Below are 27,220 nucleotides of genomic sequence, written 5' to 3'. Positions count from 1 at the left end.
GAGGTGGCAATATGGCTCCCGCCCTAACCAGGTGGTAACTGGGCAGCGCACGGCGATGCCCGATTACCACCAGGTTATCGACGCATAAGCCATTCCCATTGGTTTTCTTTTTACTACGGAAATGGCATGATGGCATGCACTCGAGGCAGGACTAATGCCGGCAGCCATGTTGGGCCAGTGGTAGTCCAGGAAGAGCGAGTGGTAAGCCCGTGTTGGGCTAACCGCCACTCTGTAAAAGGGCCCCTTAGACTGCTTTTGAACCAAGTAGGTGAGGCCCAAAGGTACAAAGGAATGTTAAAATCTTTGAGCTATAATAGTAGGAATTACTAACTACACATATTGCAACCATAATTCAGGAGAAATCATAGGTTCTAACACTGTCACCTTCTTTTTTGAACAGACGTTTGGATGATTTTAGACTCTAATTTAGAGTATGAAAGTTTACGTTCTATTGTCTTGATGTCTTATGTGTTATAGAAAACAGCAAGGCAACCGATCTGCAAAATCCAACGTGTAATACAAACAAGCAGATCAGTATAATAGCCCAAAAAAACTTTATTGAAGATACCGTGTATAAGACAAATGTCTTATACACGGTATCTTCAATAAAGTTTTTTTGGGGATATTATACTGATCTGCTTGTTTGTTTTCCACGTCTTATGTGTTATATACTTGTATTGTAGATAGTGCAAGGTACACATTTTTAAGTAAATAAATTGTTGGTTTTCTAGTCAGTCAGATTCCATGGTTTTCCAACTACTCAGAATCTGTTTTCCAGCCAATTAGGAGTTCTGTTTCCCACTTTTCTACCATCAGTGATTTGACGCATTAGCCTTTGTAATCTTTACACACCACATAGATTCCAGAAAACCATAAGAATATACTTTTTTATTTTTAACATTTAGATATGTTATGTTTCTTAAATGGCCTTCCCCCACCAACTTTGTTCTTTCACTCAAATTCCTCATCCCAACCTCCACTTTCATTCCTCTACTCTAACCTCTCTGTGCCTCTACGCCAACCTCTACCATTTGTTTCCACAAAAATCCTAGAGGTCGACCAATGGTGCTCCCACAATAATGGAAAAGAAGGGTCAAGCAAAGATAAAAAAAGAACCCAGCTTATTAATCAAATAAGTCAAACCAAACTAAAATGTCACCCTGAGGTAAACTTATGAATACAAATAGGTTTCACAGATGGACTCGACATGGAGCAGCTGTGTATTGGGTCAGTGCCAGCCCCTTCTCCCAGCCCCAGCATCAGTGTCCCTTCTCCAAGCCCCAGCAACAACATCAATATTCTCCCAGTCCTAGCTCCAGGGAGGCAAATGATGCAAAAAACAGAAAAATGATGTTAAGAATAGATCCTTTCCATATTTGCTCAAATTTCCTTCTACAACATTGTAGATTTCATGTATGGCTTAGCACATAATCTATGATTTTAAGTAGCCATTCAGGCTCATTTTCGAAAGAGAAGGACGTCCATCTTTCGACATAAATCGGAAGATGGACGTCCATCTTCCAGAGACGTCCAAATCGGTATAATCAAAACCCGTTGCAAGGATGTCCAATCTTCAAGTTGGCGTGTTGGAGGCATAGCAAAGGCAGGAATTGGGTGTGCCTAACACTTGGACATCTTTGACCCATAATGGAAAAAAGCAAGGACGTCCCTGTTTTTTAATGACTAAGGCACAAAAAGGTGCCTGAAATGACCAGATGACCACCGGACGAAATCGAGAATGACCTCCCGTTACTCCCCAAGTGGTCACTAACCCCCTCCCACCCTCAAAAACATCTTTAAAAATATTTCATGCCAGCCTCTATGCCAGCCTCAGATGTCATACTCAGGTCCATGACAGCGCATGCAGGTCCCAGGAGCAGTTTTAGTGGGTACTGCAGTGCACTTCAGACAGGCGGACCCAGGCCCATACCCCCCATACACAAATCGGAAGATGGCCGGCAATCTCTGAAAAGCGGCCAAATCGGTATAATTGAAACCCCCTTTTTTGACACCATCTCCGCTTTCCTGTCACCGAGCTGGTGAAAGTTCAAGGGGGCGTGTCGGCGACATAGCAAAGGCGGGACATGGGTGGGCATGGGCGTGGCTAACAGATGGCTGGCTTCAGCGCATAATGGAAAAAAGAAAAGCGGCGTTAATGAGTATTTCGCAGGTTTTACTTGGTCCTTTATTTTCACGACCAAGCCTCAAAAAAGTGTCCCAACTCACCAGATGACCACCGGAGGGAATGGGGGATGACCTCCCCGTACTCCCCCAGTCGTCACCAACCCCTTCCCACACTAAAGAAATAAAAAACCTTTTTTGCCAGCCTGTATGCCAGCCTCAAATGTCATACTCAGCTCCCTGACAGCAGTATGCAGGTTCCTGGAACAGTTTTTGTTGGTTGCAGTGGACTTCAGGCAGGCGGACCCATGCCCATCCTCCCCCTACCTGTTACACTTGTGGTGGTAAGTGTTGAGCCCTCCAACCCCCCCCAAAACCCACTCTACCCACATGTAGGTGCCCCCCTTCACCCATACGGGCTATGGTAATGGTGTAGAGTTGTGGGGAGTGGGTTTTGGGGGGATTTGGGGGGCTCAGCACCCAAGGTAAGGGAGCTATGCACCTGGGAGCTACAGTATTTGTACATATTTTTTTAATTTTTAGAAGTGCCGCCTAGGGTGCCCGGTTGGTATCCTGGCATGTCAGGGGGACCAGTGCACTAGAAATGCTGGCTCCTCCCATGACCAAATGCCTTGGATTTAGCCGGGGTTGAGATGGCCGCTTTTAGTTTCCATTATCGTTGAAAAACAAAAGCGGCCATCTCAAACCCGGCGAACTCTGGCATTTAGCCGGTCCAAACCGTATTATCGAAAGAAAAGATGGCTGGCCATCTTTTTCGATAATACAGTTCCGGCCAGCTGTTTGCGGCGCCACCAAAATAGATCGCCGGCAATCTATTTCGCCGGTGTTGTTCGATTATGCCCCTCTAACAGTAGCTCCACAAGTTCATTTTTCAGTTATATTAATATTCTGGAGTGAATACCATCCGGTCCAGGAAATTTGCTACTCTTCAGTTTGCATAACTGACCCATTACATCCTCCAAGTTTATAGAGAATTTGTTTAGTTTCTCTGACTTGCCTGCTTCAAATACCCTTTCTGGCACTGGTGTCCCTCCCAAATCCTCCTCGGTGAAGACCGAAGCAAAGAATTCATTTAATTTCTCCGCTATGGCTTTGTCTTCCTTGATCTTTGCCCTCCTTATCTCCACTTTGCATTTGGCTTGACATTCCTTATGTTGTATCTTATTATTTTCAGTCGGTTCCCTTCTCCATTTTCTGAAGGATTGTTTTTTGGACCTAATAGCTTCCTTTACCTTACTGTTTAGTCACGCTGGCTGACGTTTGGTCTTTTTTCCTCTTTTTCTAATACGCAGAATATATTTGTCCTGTACTTCTAGGATGGTGTTTTTGAAAAGCATCCACGCCTGATGCAAGCTTTTTACCCTATTAGCTGCTCCTTTCAGTCTTTTTTCACCATTCTTCTCATTTTATCGTAATCTCCTTTTCTAAAGTTAAGTGCTAGTGTATTTGATTTCCTAAGTTCACTTACTTTGAAGCCAATATCAAAACTGATCTTTTTATGATCACTGTTATCAAGTGGCCCTCGCACCGTTACCCCCTACACCAGATCATGAGCTCCACTAAGGACTAAGTCTAGTATTTTTCCTTCTTTTGTCGGCTCCTGAACTAGCTGTTCCATGAAGCCGTCCTTGATTTCATCAAGAAATTTTATCTCCCTAGCGTGTACCGATGTTACGTTAACCCAGTCTATATCCAGATAATTGAAATCACCCATTATTATTACATTGCCCATTTTAAATTGGACTGGGGGAAAATCCACTATTTCTGGGATAAGCAGTATAAAATGTTTTGTACTTTTTTGGGACCTTGCCAGGTATTTATGACCTGGATTGGCCACTGTTGGAAACAGGATGTTGGGCTTGATGGACCTTTGGTCTGTCCCAGTAAGACAATACTTTTATGTTCTGAGCATATTATAAATGACTGTCTACTGGCAGCAGTTTCATTAAGGTTATTGCTCTAATAAGTCAATTTAAACAATATAGTGACTGATTTAACATTGGGGTATTCCTATTTATCATCCACAATAGTACCGTGATCCTTGAATACCTTTTTTGTATCTTAGAGATTGAAAGATGGATATGGGGCATGGAGGGAAGAAGAGAAGAAGAAAGGAGGAGATAAAAAAAGAAATAGCAAATGGACAGGATGTAATTGCCTATTGCTTTGTTTGATCCAGGGACTCCTGTTTATTTTTCTGTGTCCATAGACAGATGGAAGCAGAACTAGAGAGAGGGAAAGGGAAATGGGACTTGATATACCGCCTTTCTGTGGTATTTTGCAACTACATTCAAAGCGGTTTACATATATACAGGTACTTATTTTTTTGTACCTGGGGCAATGGAGGGTTAAGTGACTTGCCTATAGTCACAAGGAGCTGCAGTGGGAATCGAACCCAGTCCCCCAGGATCAAAGTCTGCTGCATTAACCACTAGGCTACTCCTCCACTTACAGGGAATAAGATGATTATTTATTTATTTTTTAGGATTTATATACCGCCTTTTTGAAGGAACTCACTCAAGGCAGTGTACAGTAAGAATAGATCAAACATGAGCGATAGGCAATTACAGCAGTAAAAATATTAAAAATCAATACAAAGTATGGCATGGTATACTACTTACAATGTCAACACAATACGTAATAGAACATTATAACTGATAGTAAAGGGTAAAGCAAAGATGGAGCATATAGATAGGTAAGAAAGTACGAAGAGTTAGAGAATAAGGTGACTGATTGAAAGAAAGTTGCACATGAGGTTAGAGAGATGGTTAAATATTATCTCAGCTAGAGTAGGAGTGGATAAACATGTCCTGCTGCAGTATGTGCAGCCTGAGTCACTCCTTGTGTGTGTGCGTGAGTGAGACTAACAAGTTAGTTACTTCTTAGACAACAAAGGTAAAAAAATGATTTTATTTTCAGTTTAGTGATTGAATTATATCAGTTTTGAGAATCTGTATCTGCTTCCTTTATATTTTGTACGATATAGGAAGAAAAGTGAGGGAGACAGCTTGTATGACTAATCTTGCAATTAAAATTTTTAATCATGATTAATTGAGGGATTAAAATTTTAATCAATGTGCAACCCTAATTCCAATAGATTTTCTAAAATTCTTTAGATAATATACTAGGAGAAGTCATATTGCCACCATACCCTTCCCCTTCTTTACCTTGATATCCCACTGGCTTGTGTAATAGTCTCTATGATATCCTTTCTTCTCAGGTCTAAATACAAGAATTTGAAGGTGGAAGTTGGGGTGACAGTGCTCCATAAAGCAAAGGATGTAAAACTAGTGGATAAAATAATTACTCACTCGATGTACAACTCAAAAACCATTGATAATGACATCGCCCTGCTGCTTCTCTTATCCCCAATATTCCTTGACTCTTTCATGACACCCATTTGTCTTCCACCACCTGTGACATTCAGCATCAAAGACTGGAAGACGTGTTATGTGACTGGGTGGGGCAGAACAGTGGCTGGTGAGTGCACTATGTGTCAGTCATAATGCTGTGGTTACAACATGACTCCGCCAAAGAAGCAAGTCGAATATATCTAATATCTAGAAATTCTAATGGAAATGCAAGCACTTATGTGATTAGGTTTATCTGGTAGGATACATATAGGATGTAGGACATCACATGTTTGAGCAACAGACACTGTAGTAAAGATAGCTAATTAGATTATCACAAAGCTTTGTGGTAAGACACAGGAAGGAAGGAGTGCTGAGTGTGAACTAAGTAGGGGATCTAACATGCTTAGTACAGATCAAAAGCTCAAAAGTTTTCATTCATGGGATTGTTTGTTTAGTGTTGTCTCATTGGGTTTCATTTTCATTGCCGGGTCAATGTTGATCAGAATTGATAACTGTAGATTCTGAAAAGCAAAATACAATCTACAAGTGGTCAGTGAAACTGGTCTTTTTATTTTAGAGTTGCATAACATATCATGTTAACAAGGTGGGAGACTAGTGGATGCATCTCTCTGCTTCTAAGTCCTCCCTAGTGGCATACCGACCTTGGTTTCCACCCGGGCCACAGCACCCTGCTTCTCCAGGCTTGTCCCTCCTGTCCTCCCTCCTCCAAGCAAAGGGGTGTGCTGAGCAGTCATGCGGCTGTTGGCTCTACTGATCCTCTGCCCTGCAACAGGAAGTTGATGCCCGAGGGGGCAGGAGACTTGTAGAGCTGACAGCCACACTAAACTAGGGGTGGATAGCATTCACTGTCCCAGTCTTGGTACGCTAGAGGTCTCCCCAACTCTAGTAGTGCAAATGGTTATATTTATAGTTTCTAAACCACAGATGAAGTAATAAATCAATTCTATTCTATTCATGGACAGCAAAAATACAAAGTACAAGGGTCTTTGAGTGACAGGATATGGATGCTTTTTAAAGAAAATCATAACATGCCTAATATATGGCATTTCTCAACTACTGATATGGAACATCTAACAATTACTAACATTTCCAAGTTTATTCAAGTCATTTACTATCCCATCTCCTGAACCCGGCCAAATCGGTATAATCGAAAGCCGATTTTGGCCGGCGCCAAGTGCTTTCCATTGCGGAGCTGGCGAAACTTCAAGGGGGCATGTCAGCAGGGTACAGAAGGCAGGATGGGGCAGGGCGGGGGGGGGGGGGGGGCGTGGTTACAAGATGGCCGGCTTCACCCGATGATGGAAAAAAGATGGCCAGCTGTGACGAGCATTTCGCCAGCTTCACTTGGTCCATTTATTTTTACAACCAAGCCTAAAAAAAGTGGCCCAATTGACCAGATGACCACCGGAGGGAATCAGGGATCACCTCCCCTTACTCCCCCAGTGGTCACCAACCCCCTCCCACCCAAAAAAACATTAAAAACATTTTTTTGCCAGCCTCTATGCCAACCTTAAATGCCATACCCAGCTGCCTGACAGCAGTATGCAGGTACCTGGAGCAGTTTTTTGTGGGTGCAGTGCACTTCAGGCAGGTGGACCCAGGCCCATCCCCCCTACCTGTTACACTTGTGGTGGTAAATGAGAGCCCTCCAAACCCTTCCCAAAACCCACTGTACCCACATGTAGGTGCCCCCCTTCACCCCTTAAGTCTATGGTAGTGGTGTAGAGTTGTGGGGAGTGGGTTTGGGGGGCTCAGCACCCAAGGTAAGGGAGCTATGCACCTGGGAGCTATTTTAATTTTTTTTTAATTTTTAGAAGTGCCCTCTAGGGTGCCTGGTTGGTGTCCTGGCATGTCAGGGGGACCAGTGCACTACAATGCTGGCTCCTCCCACATAGATCAGAGTGCAGGGACACTTACAAGCTTATTTTCGAAACAGAAGGGTGCCCATCTTTCAACACAAATCGGGAGATGGGCGTCATTGGTCGCCCAAATCGGCATAATCGAAAGCTGATTTTGGGCATCCTCAACTGCTTTCCATCGCGGGGATGACCAAAGTTTATGGGGGTGTGTTGGAAGCATAGTGAAGGCGGGACTGGGGCGTGCTTAACACATGGGCGTACTCAGCCGATAATAGAAAAAAGAAGGGCGTCCCTGACGAACACTTGACCGACTTTACTTGATCCTTTTTTTTTTACGACCAAGCCACAAAAATGTGCCCTAAATGACCAGATGACCACCAGAGGAAATCAGGGATGACCTCCCCTTACTCCCCCAGTGGTCACTAACCCCCTCTCACCCTAAAAAATTTTAAAATATTTTTTCCAGCTTCTATGCCAGCCTGAAATATCATACCCAGCTCCATGACAGCAGTATGCAGGTCCCTGGAACAGTTTTAGTGGGTATTGCAGTGCACTTCAGGCAGGCAGACCCAGGCCTATTCCCCCCCCCCCTACCTGTTATACTTGTGGTGGTAAATGTGAGCCCTCCAAAACCCACCACAAACCCACTGTACCCACATCTAGGTGCCCCCCTTCATCCCTAAGGGCTATGGTAGTGGTGTACAGTTGTGGGGAGTGGGTTTTGGGGGGGGCTCAGCACACAAGGTAAGGGAGCTATGCACCTGGGAGCTTTTTCTGAAGTCCACTGCAGTGCCCCCTAGGGTGCCCGGTTGGTGTCCTGTGTAAGGAATATGATGGGAGTAGGAGGGAAGACAGGGCTAGAGAATGGAGAAGATCCTATTCCCCAGAGAAGTGGAGAAAGGAAAAAGACTACAACTCCCATCAGTCCCCAAGAGGAGCGCAACCTAGAATGCGGGACTACGTTTTCCAGCAGTCCTGGAGGGAGGCATGCCATCGCAGCAGGGACTTCCATTCCCATCAGCCCCCAGAGGAAGTTGAGAGAAGGACAAGGGCGGGGAATTGGAAAACCCTGACACATAGAACTAGGTTAGGGGTGGAGGTCCCGAATCTGCCTAATCAAGGAAAGGAGGAGCAGCTGGGAGAAGGGTGTGGGGAGGAACTCATGGACTGGCAAGAGGCAGAAATGGGAGAGGAAAGAGAACAGGGGGAGCCGATGGATACTTCAGCTCTAGCTAAACTAAAAGGTGAGATAAAGCAGCAGTTGGGAGCTTGGTATGGGAGCTGGGTGAAAAAAGGAAGAAGGTGGTTTTCTCTAAAGGGGAGCTGAGAAGCTGTTTTCCTGGAGGGTCCAATGGGGAGAGGTGGCTGGAAGATAGTGCTGGCCCAGTGGGTGGTGATTTTGAACCCTGTGGAAACTGCTTGATATGAACTGCGGGGATTTTGAACCTGTGGAAATTGCTTCACAGGAACTATTGGGGGATTTTTGAACCCCTTGAAATGCTTTATATGAACGGCTGGTTTTTCTTTCAACCTGTGGAAATTGCTTTACATGAACTATTGGGGGATTTTTGAACTCTTTGAAATGCTTTACACGAACTGCTGTGATATTGAACCTTTGTTGAACCTTTGGGAAATTGCTTTGCCTAAACTGATATAAATATATATGGTCCTGACTGAGTTGCTGAGTCATTATTTTGAATCGGAGTTGAGAGGAGCCTAGGAGAGTACGTAAGTACTACTACTACTATTACTACTTAACATTTCTAGAGCGCTACTAGGGTTACGCAGCGCTGTACAATTTAACAAAGAGAGACAGTCCCTGCTCAAAGAGCTTACAATCTAATAGACAAGTGAACGGTTGGTCCGATAGGGGCAGTCAAATTGGGGCAGTCTGGATTCACTGAACGGTAAGGGTTAGGTGCCGAACGCAGCATTGAAGAGGTGGGCTTTAAGCAAAGACTTGAAGACGGGCAGGGAGGGGGCTTGACGTAAGGGTTCAGGAAGGTTGTTCCAAGCATAGGGTGAGGCGAGGCAGAATGAGCGGAGCCTGGAGTAATACATAATAATAAGTCCATAAGTAATGCCATACTGGGAGAAGACCAAAGGTCCATCGAGCCCAGCATCCTGTCCCCGACAGCGACCAATCCAGGTCAAGGGCACCTGGCAAGCTACCCAAACTTACAAACATTTTATACAAGTTATTCCCGAAATTGTGGATTTTTCCCAAGTCCATTTAGTAGCGGTCTATGGACTTGTCCTTTAGGAAACCGTCCAACCCCTTTTTAAACTCTGCCAAGCTAACCGCCTTCACTACGTTCTCCGGCAATGAATTCCAGAGTTTAATTATGCGTTGGGTGAGGAAAACATTTCTCCTATTTGTTTTAAATTTACTACACTGTAGTTTCATCGCATGTCCCCTAGTCCTAGTATTTTTGGAAAGCGTGAACAGACGCTTCACATCTACCTGTTCCACTCCACTCATTATTTTATATACCTCTATCATGACTCCCCTCAGCCATCTCTTCTCCAAGCTGAAAAGCCCTAGCCTCCTTAGTCTTTCTTCATAGGGAAGTTGTACCATCCCAGCTATCATTTTTATCGCCCTTCGCTGCACCTTTTCCAGTTCTACTATATCTTTCTTGAGATGCGGCACAATATTCAAGGTGAGGTCACACCATGGAGCGATACAACGGCATTATAACATCCTCACATCTGTTCTCCATACCTTTCTTAATATTACCCAACATTCTATTCGCTTTCCTAGCCGCAGCAGCACACTGAGCAGAAGGTTTCAGTGTATTATCAACGATGACACCCAGATCCCTTTCTTGGTCCGTAACTCCTAACGTGGAACCTTGCATGACGTAGCTATAATTCGCGTTCTTTTTTCCCACATACATCACCTTGCACTTGTTCACATTAAACGTCATCTGCCATTTAGCCGCCCAGTCTCCCAGTCTCATAAGGTCCTTCTGTAATTTTTCACAATCCTGTCGCGAGTTAACGACTTTGAATAACTTCGTGTCATCAGCAAATTTAATTACCTCGCTGGTTACTCCCATCTCTAAATCATTTATAAAAATATTAAAAAGCAGCAGTCCTAGCACTGACCCCTGAGGAACCCCACTAACTACCCTTCTCCATTGTGAATACTGCCCATTTAACCCCACTCTCTGTTTCCTATCCTTCAACCAGTTTTTAATCCACAATAGGACATTTCCTCCTATCCCATGACCCTCCAATTTCCTCTGTAGCCTTTCATGAGGTACCTTATCAAACGCCTTTTGAAAATCCAGATACACAGATCAACCGGCTCCCCTTTGTCCACATGTTTGTTTACTCCTTCAAAGAACTGAAGTAAATTGGTCAGGCAAGATTTCCCCACACTAAAGCTGTGCTGACTTGGTCTCAGTAATCCATATCCTTGGATGTGCTCTGTAATTTTGTTTTTAATAATAGCCTCTACCATTTTCCCCGGCACCGACGTCAGTGCATGGGCATCTGCGGGATTTCCTGGAAACATCTCTGGACATCTGTGAGGAAGGGAGGCATTCCTGAACAAACCAGAGTGCAGGTCCTTTAATGGCATGTGAGGGGGACCAGTGCACTACGAATGCTGGCTCCTCCCATGACCAAATGGCTTGGAGTTGGTCATTTCTGAGATGGGCGTCCTCGGTTTCCATTATTGCTGAAAATTGGGGACTACCATCTCTCAGGACGACCATCTCTAAGGTCAACCTAAATGTTGAGATTTGGGCGTCCCCGACCGTATTATCGAAAGATGGCCGCCCATCTTGTTTCGATAATACTGGTTTCCCCGCCCCTTCAGAGAACGTCCTGCGAGGATGTCCTCAGGAAAACGTGGGTGCCCCGTTCAATTATGCCCCTCCACATGATGTAACTACATATTTAGTATCACAATTAGTGGTAAACCGTAATTTATATACCTACGGATCTCCAGGATTTACAGTCTTTGTGGTGTCCAATATAACATCACACACCAAGCATTTCTTATAAGGTGAATATCTACCACAATACTCCTTCCCTTGTGCTCTCCCATAGGGTAATATGCTGGGTTATAAAATCTTCAAATTCGTGCCTCTTCTGTATGCCAGACATATTCTTTTATTCTGAAACACTGTTAAACCTCTGACAACAGATCAATGCTGTTTCAAAATCTTCATCCCAGGAAACTTAATTCAGCACAATCCAACAATGCAGCAACAGAGTATAGATTGAATAAATAACCTTTCACAAATGTCTTACATCAAGCTCAGCAATTTTGCCATTTTCAGGTAATTCCTAGAAGGATCATTAGAATTCACAACATCAACATTGCTGTCACAAACTTCAAAAGCAACGCTGTGCAGATCTTCATCGACCCATCCAACTTTTTTCAATACATTTTATAATTTTTGAAATGTTGTGATTTTAATAATTTTTCTTTAAAAATATTCAAAAATGTTGTCACAAACAATGGTATAGTATTTATGTACCTGCAGTACTAAATATTTTGTCCTTCTTATAGGATTTTTCAAAATCTTCGCCAGTTGTCTATTCCCCCTTTCATATTGCAGTACACAAGTTATCACTTCATCTTCATCTTCATTTCTCCTCTCCATGGTAGTAGAGCACAAATGCTCCATGTTATTGTATAATGCCCTCCTATAAGCAGTTTTAACTATCTTTCTAGCATATCCCCTATCAAACAGCTTTTTCTTTAAGTCTTTGATTGTCGCTTATATTCCTCGTCTTTGGAACAAATCCTTGTATATCTTAAAAACTGGGAAATGGGCACACTGTTTCTCAATGGCTCAGGATGACATCTTCTGTAATGAAGAAAATTATTTCTTTCAGTCTTTTTTCTTTATACTGTGGTCTGAACTGATGCATCCTCTATCTTGATCAACACATCAAGGAATGAGATTTCTTTATTATGGAAGGACATCCCAAATTAATACTTGCATGACAATTATTTCGATATAGACAAAAATCATCAAGATGTTGCTTAGAGCCAGTCCATAGCACACAAGTATCATCAATGAATCTGTCCCACATTTTCAAATAAATAGAAAATCTTGACTATTGAATTAACTGTTCCTCAAACCAGGGACATGAACAAATTAGCAATTGAGGGCACCATCATTGTTCCCATGGCAACCCCTGAAATTTGCTTAAACATTGTCCCTCAAACATTGAAATAATTCTTGCTCATTACAATATCAATCAGCTATAACATAAAAGATGTAGAGACCCTCTGATGACTCTCTCTCAAATCTAGGTAGTTTTCCACAATCCTCGGTGCATCTACCTGAGGTATCATGGTGTAAAGAGAGACATCATCTAAAGTGACTAACAAAATATTCTCCCCTTCTTCAAAGAAGGTTTGATTTAAATATTCAAAAAATGAGTCAAATCAGGTATATATGAAAATGTGTTCTTAACAAGATGATGCAGAAAATAATCAGCGAAAACAGATAAAGGTTCCAATACTGAATCCTTACTGGACACAATAGGTCTACCAGGGGAGTTAACCAGTGTCTTATGAACTTTTGGTAATACATATATCACTGGAATCCAGGGAGAATTCCTATTTAAAAATAAAAATTATTTAATTGTCAAATAACCCCATTCCAAACCCATCCCTGTGACCTGCTGAATATGTTGCTGTAACTCTACAGTAGGATCTGTATAGAGAGAGGTGTGACCAGCAGAAGAAAGGAGGTGTTGATGCCCCTGTATAAGTCATTGGTGAGGCCCCACCTAGAGTATTGTGTTCAGTTTTGGAGGCCGTACCTTGCAAAGGATGTAAAAAGAATTGAAGCGGTGCAAAGAAAAGCTACGAGAATGGTAAGGGATTTGCATTACAAGACGTATGAGGAGAGACTTGATGACCTGAACATGTATACTCTGGAAGAAAGGAGAAACAGGGGTGATATGATACAGACGTTCAAATATTTGAAAAGTATTAATCCGCAAATGAACCTTTTCCGGAGGTGCGAAGGCAGTAGAACGAGAGGACATGAAATGAGATTAAAGGGGGGCAGACTCAAGAAAAATGTCAGGAAGTATTTTTTCACAAAGAGAGTAGTGGATGCTTGGAATGCCCTCCCGCGGGAGGTGGTGGAAATGAAAACGGTAACAGAATTCAAACACGCGTGGGATAAACATAAAGGAATCCTATTCAGAAGGAATGGATCCTAAGGAGCTTAGCCGAGATTGGGTGGCAGAGCCAGCCGGTGGTGGGAGGTGAGGATAGTGCTGGGCAGACTTATACGGTCTGTGCCAGAGCCAGTGGTGGGAGGCGGGGCTGGTGGTTGGGAGGCGGGGATAGTGCTGGACAGACTTATACGGTCTGTGCCCTGAAGAGGACAGGTACAAATCAAAGTAGGGTATACACAAAAAGTAGCACATATGAGTTTGTCTTGTTGGGCAGACTGGATGGACCATGCAGGTCTTTTTCTGCCGTCATTTACTATGTTACTATGTCTCAGTTCTTCATAATCATGAGTATTCATCAATTGTCGATATACCTCGGCAATATAATCCACTCTATTCAGAAGCACAATGGCTCCTCCTTTTTCCGCCCTCTTTATAACAATTTGGTCCTTCAGCTGCAGATATCTAAGAGCTTTTGTTTCTTCAACAGACATATTATTCTGGTGTATAAATCCTTCAGTAGCTAAACTGTTGATATCTCACACTATCAAAGATTTGAAAGCCTGTAACAGGGGATCCGGACTCCCAGGGGGGACCCACTTGGATTTATCACAATGGACTGCGATGAATCATCAACTGTGCTCTGTTGATCAGACAAACCATTGTAAGTGCAATTTCCAAAAAAAAAAAAAATCTTTCCACACCAATAAGCATCTGAAATTTATCAACTGTATACCAGGGCACAAATGATAAACCATTTAAAAGTGCTTGATTCTCTATCTCAGTTAAAAGGTACTCCGACAGATTTATAACTACATCTTCCTGGACTTTTGTAACATCAACGGCCTGTCCTCCATTTGTTTTGGATAATTTCTCCTCTTTGTTCTTCTTCCTAAAATATGGGAACCCTTTGTGTCTTCTCCCAAGCCACAAGATGAAGATGACTCACTAGACGTGCCTTCTTCTCCATCTGAACCTGTTGTCCTGGCTTCTCTGATCTATCTTTATTCTGCTAGACATATACTTTACCAACCTTGTATTCATCCTCATCACGTTGAAATTTCTTCAATTTCTCTTTCTGTACATCTAATCTAAAGGTTTTCAATTTCTTTTGCCAATTACTGTGCATCTGTTCAAAATCAGCAATTTGTAGAGATTCCTTAAGTCCTCGAATCTTTTCATCTACTTGTTGTTTCAACTAAGCCATATTATCAGTAGTCTTCTCAATAATCAGAACCATGAGATCTAGAGAATATTTATTCAGAATAGAAATCCATCTCTTTACAAAATTTTCATCTTTAAGAAATAAACGGGGCTCCTTGGTCATCTGCAACTCTCTAGGTATATATTCATGCTTGTAGCATTCAATCAAAGTAGCTCCTTGTAGTTCAGCTTTAATCAATTTCTTAGAAAGCTGAAAAAACTCAGACCAACCAGTTCTAGGACCTTCTGATCCTTCTAATTGTTTCAAGGAACGTTTCTTTAAAATGGACGATACAAAATCAGCTGAAAAGCTCAGCCTACTTTGCCACGAATCCTCTGCCATCCCAATGTTTCTGTCTCTCACAACCTCTAACTTAGAGTTTCATGGGGAAAGCATGAAACTAAGTTGAGAAGCTAAGTACAATTTAAATGAAAGTTTGTTTGGAACATGCACAAACATAGAAGAAAGACAGTCCCTGCTCAAAGAGCTTACAATCTAATTAATATAGGGCTATAATGTTATTTACTAGTAAAAAAGGCCCGTTTCTGTAGGCAAGGAAACGGGCCTTAGGCAGGCAATTCCCCCCCCCCCGTGCTACGGCCCCCTTGAACCCCCCCTTCCACGAACCTGTCGTTCCCCCCCCCCCGTGCCAGCGAAAACTGCTGCCACCACCGCCGTTGTTGTGCTACCTTCCCTTCCCGTAGGTTCTTCAATCATCTTCTTAGAAAGTTTAACTCCGTGCGTCACGGCGGCAGTGGCGGCGGTTTTCGGCATTCCGGGGGGGGGGGGGGATCGACAGGTTCGCGGGAGGGGGTGGGTTTCGAGGGGGCCATAGCGCGGGGGGGGGGGGGTGACAGCTGATTCCGAGGCAGTAGGAGGAGTAGGGAATACTCCTCCCCTTGCCTTGGAATCAGCTGTGTCGATGTCAGTGACGTCCGTGCGTGTCTGCCTCGCAGACCACTTGCAGCCAGGGAGCCACGGTCCCAAGCATAGAACGTTGGAGGTGAGAATTATTATATAGGATTATTTTTTTTCTAACTCAGTTGTAGGTTGCATCAGTAATCTTATATGACATCTCAATTACACATTCAGTTTTTAGCAAGTTTTTGAAGTTCAGTTTACAGTCCATCTACAAATGCTGTCACAAATTGATTCATTTGTCCTAACTGCATCCTTTTTGAAAGGGTTGCAAAGGAATAAGATACACTTCTCTACACAGTTCATGCTGTGAAAGTACTTATAAAGTTGCTGCAAAAGATGATTGTTTTAGCTCTTTTTTAGTGTACAGGGCACTGTCCTCTACTAGTGAAATCTAACATAAAAGCTTGTGGTATTTTTTTTTTTAAAGCCTGTTCTTTGCTATAGAATTTAGGAAAGCTGCCAATTAATATAGCCAATTCACCTTTCCCAATTACCAAATTAAGAAAATCATAAAACAATGGTTCAAAAGAAATGGCTCTTTTCTCCTCAGTGAACCTAATTATTCCTCCTATGTACGTGTAAAGTATCAGTTTCAAAAAATAAACTTTTAGCATACATAAGTAATGCCACACTGGGAAAAGACCAAGGGTCCATCGAGCCCAGCATCCTGTCCACGACAGCGGCCAATCCAGGCCAAGGGCACCTGGCGAGCTTCCCAAACGTACAAACATTCTATACAATCAAGCCATTGTGACATCACTAATGAGGTTGGCTCTTATTGGTGGAATGAGCCACTATGACATCACAATAGGTTAAATCACTGCTCTATGTAATAAAAGTGAGCCAAGTATATGCCATACTGGGAAAAGACCAAGGGTCCATCGAGCCCAGCATCCTGTCCACGACAGTGGCCAATCCAGGCCAAGGGCACCTGGCGAGCTTCCCAAACGTACAAACATTCTATACAATCAAGCCATTGTGACATCACTAATGAGGTTGGCTCTTATTGGTGGAATGAGCCACTATGACATCACAATAGGTTAAATCACTGCTCTATGTAATAAAAGTGAGCCAAGTAGAGGACATAAGTACATAAGTAATGCCACACTGGGAAAAGACCAAGGGTCCATCGAGCCCAGCATCCTGTCCACGACAGTGGCCAATCCAGGCCAAGGGCACCTGGCGAGCTTCCCAAACGTACAAACATTCTATACAATCAAGCCATTGTGACATCACTAATAAGGTTGGCTCTTATTGGTGGAATGAGCCACTATGACATCACAATAGGTTAAATCACTGCTCTATGTAATAAAAGTGAGCCAAGTAGAGGACATAAGTACATAAGTAATGCCACACTGGGAAAAGACCAAGGGTCCATCGAGCCCAGCATCCTGTCCACGACAGCGGCCAATCCAGGCCAAGGGCACCCAGCAAGCTTCCCAAATGTACAAACATTCTATACATGTTATTCCTGGGATTTTGGATTTTTCCAAGTCCATTTAGTAGCGGTTTATGGACTTGTCCTTTAGGAAACCGTTTAACCCCTTTTTAAACTCTGCCAAGCTAACCGCCTTCACCACGTTCTCCGGCAACGAATTCCAGAGTTTAATTATGCGTTGGGTGAAGAAAAATTAATTTTTTGTCTTGTTTCCTCTGGCAATAAACTTCACTTTGGTTATTTAACAGGTTCTTAAACATGGAGGGGCCCTATTACTAAGCTGAGGTAGGCATTAGTGCGTGCCTATTGCATGCCAAAAAGCATTGCATTGGGATGCACAGGAGTACAGAAGGTGTGGAAACAAACAAGTTTAATGGTGATTAGATGGCAACACCAGTAATTGGTGTGTACTTCTGTTCCTTAGCCCCCCCCCCCCCCCAGGGAGTGAAAACACTCCCAGCCTCGTGGACTGGAAAATAAGAGGTACAATCAGACTTAGCTGTAGGCGCACCAGTACAATCTTTATTGGTATATCACTAAGCCAGATACAAAGTAATTGTACTTTCTGGAGCAGGTTGTCAGCTAGCAACGCCAGACGCAATCACTGACTTACAAAGACTGCTCAGTAAGACTTTTCTCTGCTATCACATATATGCTGTCAAAAGTTTCGCTTTCCCAGAAATCATGTGATTTCTCCCAAACTAAAAATCAGAAAGTAGCCTATGCCATATATGGATATTCCTGTATTATATCACTCTCTCCTGATGTGTTTGCACGTGAACAGGCGGTGGCCATTGGCTAATTAGCTTATGCTTGTGCACAGCGTGTAATTAGTCACAGGGCAAAAAAATACATAGAGAACAATACCTTTGTGTCCTCTCTCTACTACTACTACTACTACTATTTAGCATTTTTATAGCGCTACAAGGCATACGCAGCGCTGCACAAACATAGAAGAAAGACAGTCCCTGCTCAAAGAGCTTACAATCTAATAGACAAAAAATAAATAAAGTAAGCAAATCAAATCAATTAATGTGAACGGGAAGGAAGAGAGGAGGGTAGGTGGAGGCGAGTGGTTACAAGTGGTTACGAGTCAAAAGCAATGTTAAAGAGGTGGGCTTTCAGTCTAGATTTAAAGGTGGCCAAGGATGGGGCAAGACGTAGGGGCTCAGGAAGTTTATTCCAGGCGTAGGGTGCAGCGAGACAGAAGGCGCGAAGTCTGGAGTTGGCAGTAGTGGAGAAGGGAACAGATAAGAAGGATTTATCCATGGAGCGGAGTGCACGGGAAGGGGTGTAGGGAAGGACGAGTGTGGAGAGATACTGGGGAGCAGCAGAGTGAATACATTTATAGGTTAGTAGAAGAAGTTTGAACAGGATGCGAAAACGGATAGGGAGCCAGTGAAGGGTCTTGAGGAGAGGGGTAATATGAGTAAAGCGACCCTGGCGGAAGATGAGACGGGCAGCAGAGTTTTGAACCGACTGGAGAGGGGAGAGGTGACTAAGTGGGAGGCCAGCAAGAAGCAGATTGCAGTAGTCTAAACGAGAGGTGACAAGGGTGTGGATGAGGGTTTTGGTAGAGTGCTCGGAAAGAAAGGGGCGGATTTTACGGCGGTCTGCTGGATATGAGCAGAGAAGGAGAGAGAAGAGTCAAAGATGACCCCAAGGTTTCGAGCTGAGGAGACAGGGAGAATGAGAGAGCCATCAACAGAAATAGAAAACGGGGGGAGCGGGGAGGTGGGTTTGGGGGGGAAAATGAGAAGCATTCTCTTAGGCTCACTGTATCCTCAACCTGTCAGCAACTCCCAAGGTCATCTTATATGAAAGGCATGGTCTGAGCTCCTGAGAAAAGCACTGTACATTACAAAGAGGCTAACTAGTTAGGCCAAGTTGTGAGAACCAAACTTACAGGCTTTAGTAGCAAGCCTAGGCCTTAGTAACAGACCTACATAGAAAGGAATATAGATTGGGAAGCGAAGCCAGTGGTGGGTAGACTTCTACAGTCTCTGCCCTGATTGTGGCTTGACAGATTTAGCTTCCGTAACTGGAGAACAAGGCCAGTGCCGGGCTGACTTCCATGGTTTGTGCCCTGAAAAATGGCAAGGACAAATCAAAATCAAGTATACATATCATGCCTTTTACTATGAGTTTATTTTGTTGGGCAGGCTGGATGGACCATACAGGTATTTATCTGCCACCATCTACTATCTCTTTATATAAAAGACAACACCAATGTTCTATGAAGCCTCCAGCCGGAAGTGTGAAGGGGGAGAGATATCCGGTTTCCCCATGAGTGTCTGCCCCGCCCTTGCTCTCTCTCTAACACAAACAGTGAAGGAAAACACAGCAAAGCAGGAAATCAAATCGCTCTCTCTGTAACAATGAAGGACTCAGAGGGGGGAGGGGAGAGAGGGCAGGGACACACACACTCCCACATGCACACAGAAGAAAACTTTGCTAGCCCCCGTTTCATTTGCATCAGAAACGGGGCTTTTTTTACTAGTGTTACTATATTAGTGTGCCAATCTCCACGCGCTAACCTCACGCTAAAATTTTTTTCTATTTTTTAGTGCAGGAGGTGTGTCTATGGGCAGAAAGCAGGTGTGCCCTGTGCTAATTGGGTAGTGCAGGTACATTGCCATGCTGCCTGATTACCGTGGGGTTAGCGGGATTAGCACAGGAGCCCTTCAGGGGAATTTTCGAAAGAGAAGGGTGCCCATCTTCTGACACAAATCGGGAGATGGGCGTCCTTCTCTCAGGCTTGCCCAAATCGGCATAATCGAAAGCCAATTTTGGGCGTCCCTAACTGCTTCCCGTCGCGGGGATGACCAAACTTCACGGGGGCGTGTCGGAGGCGTAGCGAAGGCGGGACTGGGGCGTGCCTAACAGATGGGCATCCTCAAGTGATAATAGAAAAAAGAAGGTCGTCCCTAAATGACCAGATGACCACCAGAGGGAATTGGGGATGGCCTCCCCTTACTCCCCCAGTGGTCACTAACCACCTCCCACCCAGAAAAAAACAACTTAAAAAACGTATGTCTTTTTTTTTTTTTTTTTAGAGTATGGGTGAAGGATGTCCTTTGCTATGCTACTACGGCAGTTGTTCCAATGTGGTATATATCATTCAGTGTAAAAAGTGTAACGAAGGATGCTATATTGGAGAAACAGGCCAGATGCTAAAGACAAGATTTAATCTACATAGACATCACATGAATAATGCTGGTGCCAGCCTGGTTCCCACCCCTGTGGGTCAGCACTTTACAAAACCAGATCTCTGTACCAGTGACTTCATAGTAAGAATCCTGAAAGATAACTTTAAAACAATACAGGAACGTAAGACCTTTGAAGTCAGAATGATTGAATATTTTGACACCCAACAGACAGGACTTAACAAAGATCTGGGTTTTCTAGCCCATTATAAACCATAAAGTTGTATTGCTATGTTTGTCACCCTCCTTTAACCTATCCACCCCCATCCTGTTAGACTATCTCTGAAATGCTTTGATGTTCCCATGCATACCTCCTACCCACCCCCACCCTGTTAGACTATCAATGAAATGCTTGGATGTTTTACTTATATATACTGTCATCTACCACATTTGCTTATTACCGATCTGACGAAGAAGGGCAACCTTCGAAAGTTAATCAAGAAATGCATTAAGTTATGTTTAATAAAAAAGGTATAATCTTATTTTCTTTTCCATGTTTTATTTTGTTTGATTTCTATTGATTCATTGAAAAATAAAGTGGTTTTATATACAATGATAAGGGATGAATGGGAACGATAGATAGATAGAAAGGTAGATTGATTCTCTGGACATGGCCATGTTAACAAGGAAAATCCTAATCCACCATGCTCATGTTTGGTGGATGGAATGGGCAGCTAGGTGCAGCTCTCTGTTGCAGATCCAGATCTTCATTCTCCCAATATTTAGGCAAGAAGGAGCAGTCTGGCACCAATGTTCAGTATTCATTTTGTGGTAGTGAAAGTAAGACTGTGGAGAGGAAAGGGGGCACTAAGGAGGAGTGCATTGAAGAATGAAGCAACTTGGGGTAGGAGTGGGAAAATATGAAAGAGCATAAGGGGAGCATCAAATTGGAACTACCGTTCTGCGTCCTGGGCAGTAATTTCATTTTTGACGTGCGTCCAAAACATGCGGTAGAAATTTTCTACCATGTGGCTCTTACCCAGCGGTAATCGGTAGTGTATGCGTGCTGGCGATTACTGCCCAGTTAACGCATGAGACCTTACCACTAAGTCAATGGGTCGTGGTAAGGTCTCAGGCCGAAAATGAATGTGCGCTGTTTTTAATTTTGCTGCACGTCCATTTTTGGCCACAAGAAAAAGGCCTTTTTTGCAGACACACTGAAAAATGGACCTGCGCGCATCCAAAACACATCTACGGCAGTGCAGGCCATTTTTTGGCGTGCCTTAGTAAAAGAGCCCCAAGGTTAGGTAATAAGAGTAGGCACAGAGAATAGAAGAATGGGGTAAAAGGGGGGATACAGGCCATTGAGTGAGGGGGCAAGAGAGCTAAGGAGGATATGGGGTAAGAGAAAACACGAGAGGGTTCGGTTGGGTGAGGTGGTTAGAAAGAGTATTAGAGGCTGGGTTGGTGAATGAGTGGGGGTCCACCCATGTACTTACTGATCTTGGAGGAGGCAAATGCAGTTATGAGGTGCAATGGTTAAGTTTGTTTTACTGGTGACCTTATAACAATCTATGTGTTTGTTTCAGGTGAAGTGAGTAGTAGATCCTCAGTCCTCCAGAAGGTGCAGATGGTCCTGATAGACTGGAACCGGTGTATGGAGTGGCTCTGGACATTAACAGAAAATATGCTGTGTGCAGGATATGAGGAAGGAGGTCGTGATTCCTGCCAGGTTACCCTTTACTTATTATAATAGAGTGTGTGTGTGTGTGTTTTACAAGGTTTCCAGAATTTGGCAGGCAAACTTGGGATACTAGTTCCTCACAGTACCAAGAGTGAGCAAGCAGATCATTAGGGACTTAATACTAGGTGTGGTTCTACTAGACTTTCCTTGTGGAAAACTTTAGTAGCATACTCTTAAAAGATACCTTAAAACTTAGTTACCAAAAAATATTTTGGATTTAAGCTGGCAGGTTTTGTTCTGAATGGAAAAGAATTAATTTTATATAAGAAAAAGCCAACTAAATCCAGTTGTTATCAATATGTCACGACCTTGAACTGGGTCCCAGAATACTTTACATTAGAGGTTCTTAACCTAGTCGTCGGGATGCACATAAACAGTACCATTGGAGCCGACTCTGTGGGTGCTGTGGGTGCTTGAGCACCCCCAATATTGGAAAAATTCCTTGTATGTGTCCAGAGAGGGATTATTTCCACTGGGCTTAGCACCCCCAATAATTTTGAAAAGTTGGCTCCTATGAACAGTACGGTTTTCAGTATACCCTCAATGAATATGCATGAGATAGATTTGAATGCCTTACCTCAATTTATCTCTTGCATATTCATTGGGGATACCCTGAAAACTTGACTGGCTAGGTGTGTCCTGAGGACTCGGTTGAGAACCCTTGCTTTACATTGATGACATTAACATTTTTCATCAGGCAATAAAAGTATCCAACTTTTGATTCAGGAGCTCCTTTTTTCTTATTTTCTGCTCTTGTCTTTTCTTGTTTTCCTTCTTTTATTTGTTTTTTTTTTTTTTTCGGTTTCAGTTTTCTCTCATTCTCTTAGCAGTGAATGTTTTAATAATGCTTACTAATTTTTTTTCTTTTTATTTACATATTTATTTATGTATTACATATTATTGATATACCTCAGTTGGATATGGCAATAGCTTCTACACAGTTTGCAATAAAAAGGTAGAGGAAAAGGTTGAGACAGTAGGGAAAACGGGGGGGGGGGGGGGGGGGGGGGGGTTGGTTAGGGAGAAGATGAAGAAAAGGGGGGATGTTGGGTTAATTGGTAGTATTAAAGGTTTTTTTTTGAAAGAGCCATGATTTAATGAGGGTCTTGAATTTTGGGATAGGAGGGTTCCAGCCAAATTTCTAAAGGAAGCTTGTTCTAAGTTTGGGACCTAGGTAGCTGAAGATTGTTTCACAGGTAGTGTAGTGTAATATCTATATTTGTTTATGTAGATTTTGCTCATATCCTTTTCAGTAGTAACTCAAGGTGAGTTACATTTAGGTACCCTGGGTATTTCTCTGTCCCTGGAGGGCTCACAATCTAAATTTGTATCTGGGACAATGGAGGGTTAAGTGACTTGCCCAAGATCACAAAAAGCAGCAGTGGAATTGGAACCGGCCACCTTTGGATGTCAAGACTGGTGCTGTAACCACTAGGCTGCTCCTCCACTCCACACTATATGAAGGATAGAAGGAGGTGGAAGGTAGAGGAAATGTTTTTGTGTGGAATGCAGCAAATGGGTGGGAATATATGGGGTTAAAGATTCTGGATGTAGTTAGGAGCTGAGGGTAGAGAGTCCTTTTGAACCAGTGTCAGAATTTGAGACGAGCAGTGCCAGGAAACCAATGTTCAGATAGTAGGAGGGGTGAGAATCTTTAAAATTGGTGCATATGGTAAAGTAGTCTAACACCAGTGGATTGCACTAATTGTGGATGTCTTAATGCAGAGAGGTAAATCAGCATATAGCGAGTTGTATTATTCCAAGTGCGAGATGATGAGGCTAAGAATAAGTGACTGGATAAGGGAAGATGGGAAGAGAAAGAATGTGATGTAAAGTGAAAATCGAGGAACAGAGGATTACATCTATTTGAGGTTTAAGTGTGAGTTTGGAGTAAAAGATGACTCCTAAGATCTTGATAGAGTCTTTGAAGGGTGATTGCCAATCACTGACAGGGCTGGAGTTGGGGTGTAAGGATTAAGAAAGTGAATTGCTTCATACTCAACAGTGTTCAATCAAAGGAGATTGTCTTTTAGCCATTGAGAGACAAGTTGAAGGCAGGAGTTGAGTTCAGTCATGGAATGTAAGTGGAAAGGCAGTAGAGGATCTGAATGTCAGCAGCGCAACAAAATAGGGTGCATCCTTGTGATTAAATGATGGTCAGTAGCGGAGCAAGGAATACATTGAATAGAGTAGGGGCCAGTATAGAACCTTGATGAACGCCTAAGCTGGAAGCGTAGGTTGGTGAGAGAGACTGATTGCAAGAGATTTGAAATGTACAGTCTAAAAGATAGCTATTAAACCTGGATAAAAGCACAGCTGGATATGCCCGTAGAGTGAAGATGGTATAGGAAAAGGGAATGGTTGACAAGATCAAAAGTGGATGAGAGGTCAAGGGATATAACTAAAACCAAGGAGTGTTGATCTAGGGATGTTCTGATGTTATCACAGAAGGCAGTTAGTAAACATTCAGTATTGTGATCCTTCCTGAAGCCATACTGATGTGAGTGCAGAGTGAGTGTCTTGCCAAGAAAAGAACTGAGCTGGGAAAACACTAGTTTCTTCAGAAGCTTGATAGGAAACATCAGGATCTGAGAGTTAATGAGAGCACCACACACTTCTCATTTACTTGAAACTCAAAGCAGTAGAAGAGAATTGAACTTTATCAGTATACATACAGTCCACATACAGTTCTTTCAGTATCAGTTGACGTAGTGTCAGTCGCCATGTTCACCTTTTACTTTACTTAAGCAAATGAGAGAGTCTACAATTACTCTCAGATCTAACCTTGGAAGATTTTTGCTTGTCCAAATTGGTGTATAGTAGAACTGAGATCTTGCTACTTTTTCCGAGTCCCATAAGTTGAATCAAGAATTCAGGATATCTGACTGCCCATGTAGTAATCTGGGATCAGTATCCTGGTCCCAAATTAATATGACAGCAGGTTGATCTATATCTCTGAATTTAGGTAGGAAAAATCCCAACAGTCCTGTGTTTTTGAGATAGTTCTCTAATAACTGGGCAGGTAAGACATCCTATTACCAGAATCGATGCAAGAGAGAGAGAGTTTGAATTGATTTAATCAGTCTTTGTACAGAGGCCACCTTCTAGAGTACTTCCCTATCCCTGCATTCCGGGCAACATCTGACGCCTCCAAAACCTAGATACAAACTCAATACTCTTCTTAAGGTCTTCACTTCCCTAATTTGTACATATCAAAAATGCACATGGGAACAGCAATGTATGAAATGAAGTCATCTCTGACTTAAGAACATGGATTTTAGTGTAATTTCAATAAGGAACCATAAGGGCTTAACATGTATCCCTAATGTCAGTATGTTCTGGTTATTTTATAAAAAGATGATGGTTTTCTCCATCTCTCTACAGGGTGACAGTGGTGGGGCCCTGGTATGCAAGGGCTGGAACAGCAATATCTGGTACCAGGTGGGGATTGTAAGCTGGGGAAGGGGCTGCGGTAGAAAGATGAGACCTGGTGTCTACACTCTGGTCTCCAACTATCGGGACTGGATACAGACAGAGACAGCAGAGGCTGGGATGCCATTTGTGCCAAAGGACCCGTCCAAGGAGGAGTCCTCTACTACGCCCTCTACTACTCAGACCTATCAAAATAAGAAGCCAAACCTGTCTGTAGAAAGTGCAAGCCCAACCTGTCTAGCCTACTCCTGGAGCATCCTGACCAGTTTTGCTCTCATCTACAGTGCTTACTCCTTTTCCTGAGGCTGCTAGCAAGAATTATCAATCTACCAACTCTTTAATTTACTGTAAAACAAAGACCCTTTGTGTTATAAAAAAAAAAATCAGTGTGCATTTCCATCAGCAGGTTGAGGAGTGTTATAGAATTATTTACTATTTCATCTAAAAGTAATAATTTGCAATAAATAACATATTTCCAAATATAATTTGCTTTCTTATTGCCTTACTTTCTTTATCCCTTATTTCAAGGAGGAAAAAGCTTCAGATGCTTGGCTGTTTTTTTTCATTTGCAGTTTGCTGGGCGAACTTCCTCATCAGCCTAAAAACCTCCTATGTATCCATCTTATTATTTTTAATTTACTGATTTTTTAAATTACTTTATATTATTCTTCCATAATCTTCATTTATGACTCATAATTTTTTCATAAAAGTTTTCATAAAGACACCACAGTTACTTATCTTTGTAGGTGTGCTATTAACATCGATTAATCCTTGTAGATGTGCTATTAATTTCGATTTGCTCAAGACAGCCCCTCTGTTTCACTGCTTCTTCAGGAGACAAACTGTACTGTACAGTTTCTTCTGTATCCTAAATCAAACTTGATGAGCTTACAGACTTTCCACGCTTTGGAAATAGATGAAACGACAATAGATGTTTTTACCCTGTTTAATATCGCCAAGTATATCTCGGTGTCATCTTTTTAAATATGGCGACTACAGATTTTAAAAGGACGCTAACACAACTGAACCAATAAGCTGTGAGAAAAATGTCCAAATGCTGCTTTATACCACTTTTTCAACTTTTTTGAAAATGAGCTCCATTGTCTCTCACATTTTTCAGATCAAGGCTTGAATAATGTAATAAAGAATTCCAATTATTTGGCTTCACAAATATAGATTTATTAAAATCTCCTTGATTATATATAAGCTGAATATCTAGAAAATTTAGACTATGACCACCAATCATGGAACAAAAGGGTGTCACATCTGTGGTCGTGACCCCTCTCAGACTCACCTTATTTCCGGCGGTCAGCTTCTGAGCTGGCTTCTGTCTGTTCTTCCTGAGTTAGTTCTGTCTCTGTCTCTGTGTGCTGGCTGCTTCCAGCATGGCTCTGATTACTCCACTACACTGCACCTGTGTGTGTTAAGCCTCTCTGTGCTTCAGTATGCTGTCTGCCTGTGTTTTGGTTTGTGTTCCTCTTGCCCTCTGGTGGCCAGCCCTGGTGGCTGCATTGAATTGTCTGTGTGCTGTTTCCCGTTCCAGACTTCAGCCCAGTCCAGTCCGGATCTTCCGGCCTGCCAGACTTGCTTGGCTTGTTTGAGCCTGCACAGCACCCGCAGCTGCCTTGTGATTGCTGCAGTTGAATCTCAGCTGCTGCTGGGCTTATTAGCCATTTGGAAACTCTCTGCTTTGCAGCGCCTAATGCCCTGGTATGTTGGGGTGCTGGTGCATTTCTGCCTACTCCAGTTATAGTCTGTAATTCTTGCCTGATTCTAGTTTAGTCTTTGTGTAGCTTTGTGT

At 42.9% G+C, this 27,220-nt stretch overlaps 1 protein-coding gene across 1 annotated transcript in view; it reads left to right on the top strand.

The window, feature by feature from the left end:
* The window catches only part of LOC115458265 (serine protease 52-like), a 35,701-nt gene extending 9,979 nt beyond the window's left edge, over positions 1-25,722 (top strand). The window contains exons 3-5 of the mRNA XM_030188126.1: positions 5,363-5,622; positions 21,833-21,975; positions 25,372-25,722. Coding sequence (XP_030043986.1) covers positions 5,363-5,622; positions 21,833-21,975; positions 25,372-25,722 — 754 coding nt within the window. The remainder of the gene's footprint in view (positions 1-5,362; positions 5,623-21,832; positions 21,976-25,371) is intronic.
* The last annotated feature ends 1,498 nt before the right edge of the window (positions 25,723-27,220 follow it).

Source organism: Microcaecilia unicolor, chromosome 14, assembly GCF_901765095.1.
Source record: "Microcaecilia unicolor chromosome 14, aMicUni1.1, whole genome shotgun sequence".
NCBI classification, from domain to species: Eukaryota; Metazoa; Chordata; class Amphibia; order Gymnophiona; family Siphonopidae; genus Microcaecilia; species Microcaecilia unicolor.
This window is presented reverse-complemented; position numbering and strand designations above follow the sequence as displayed.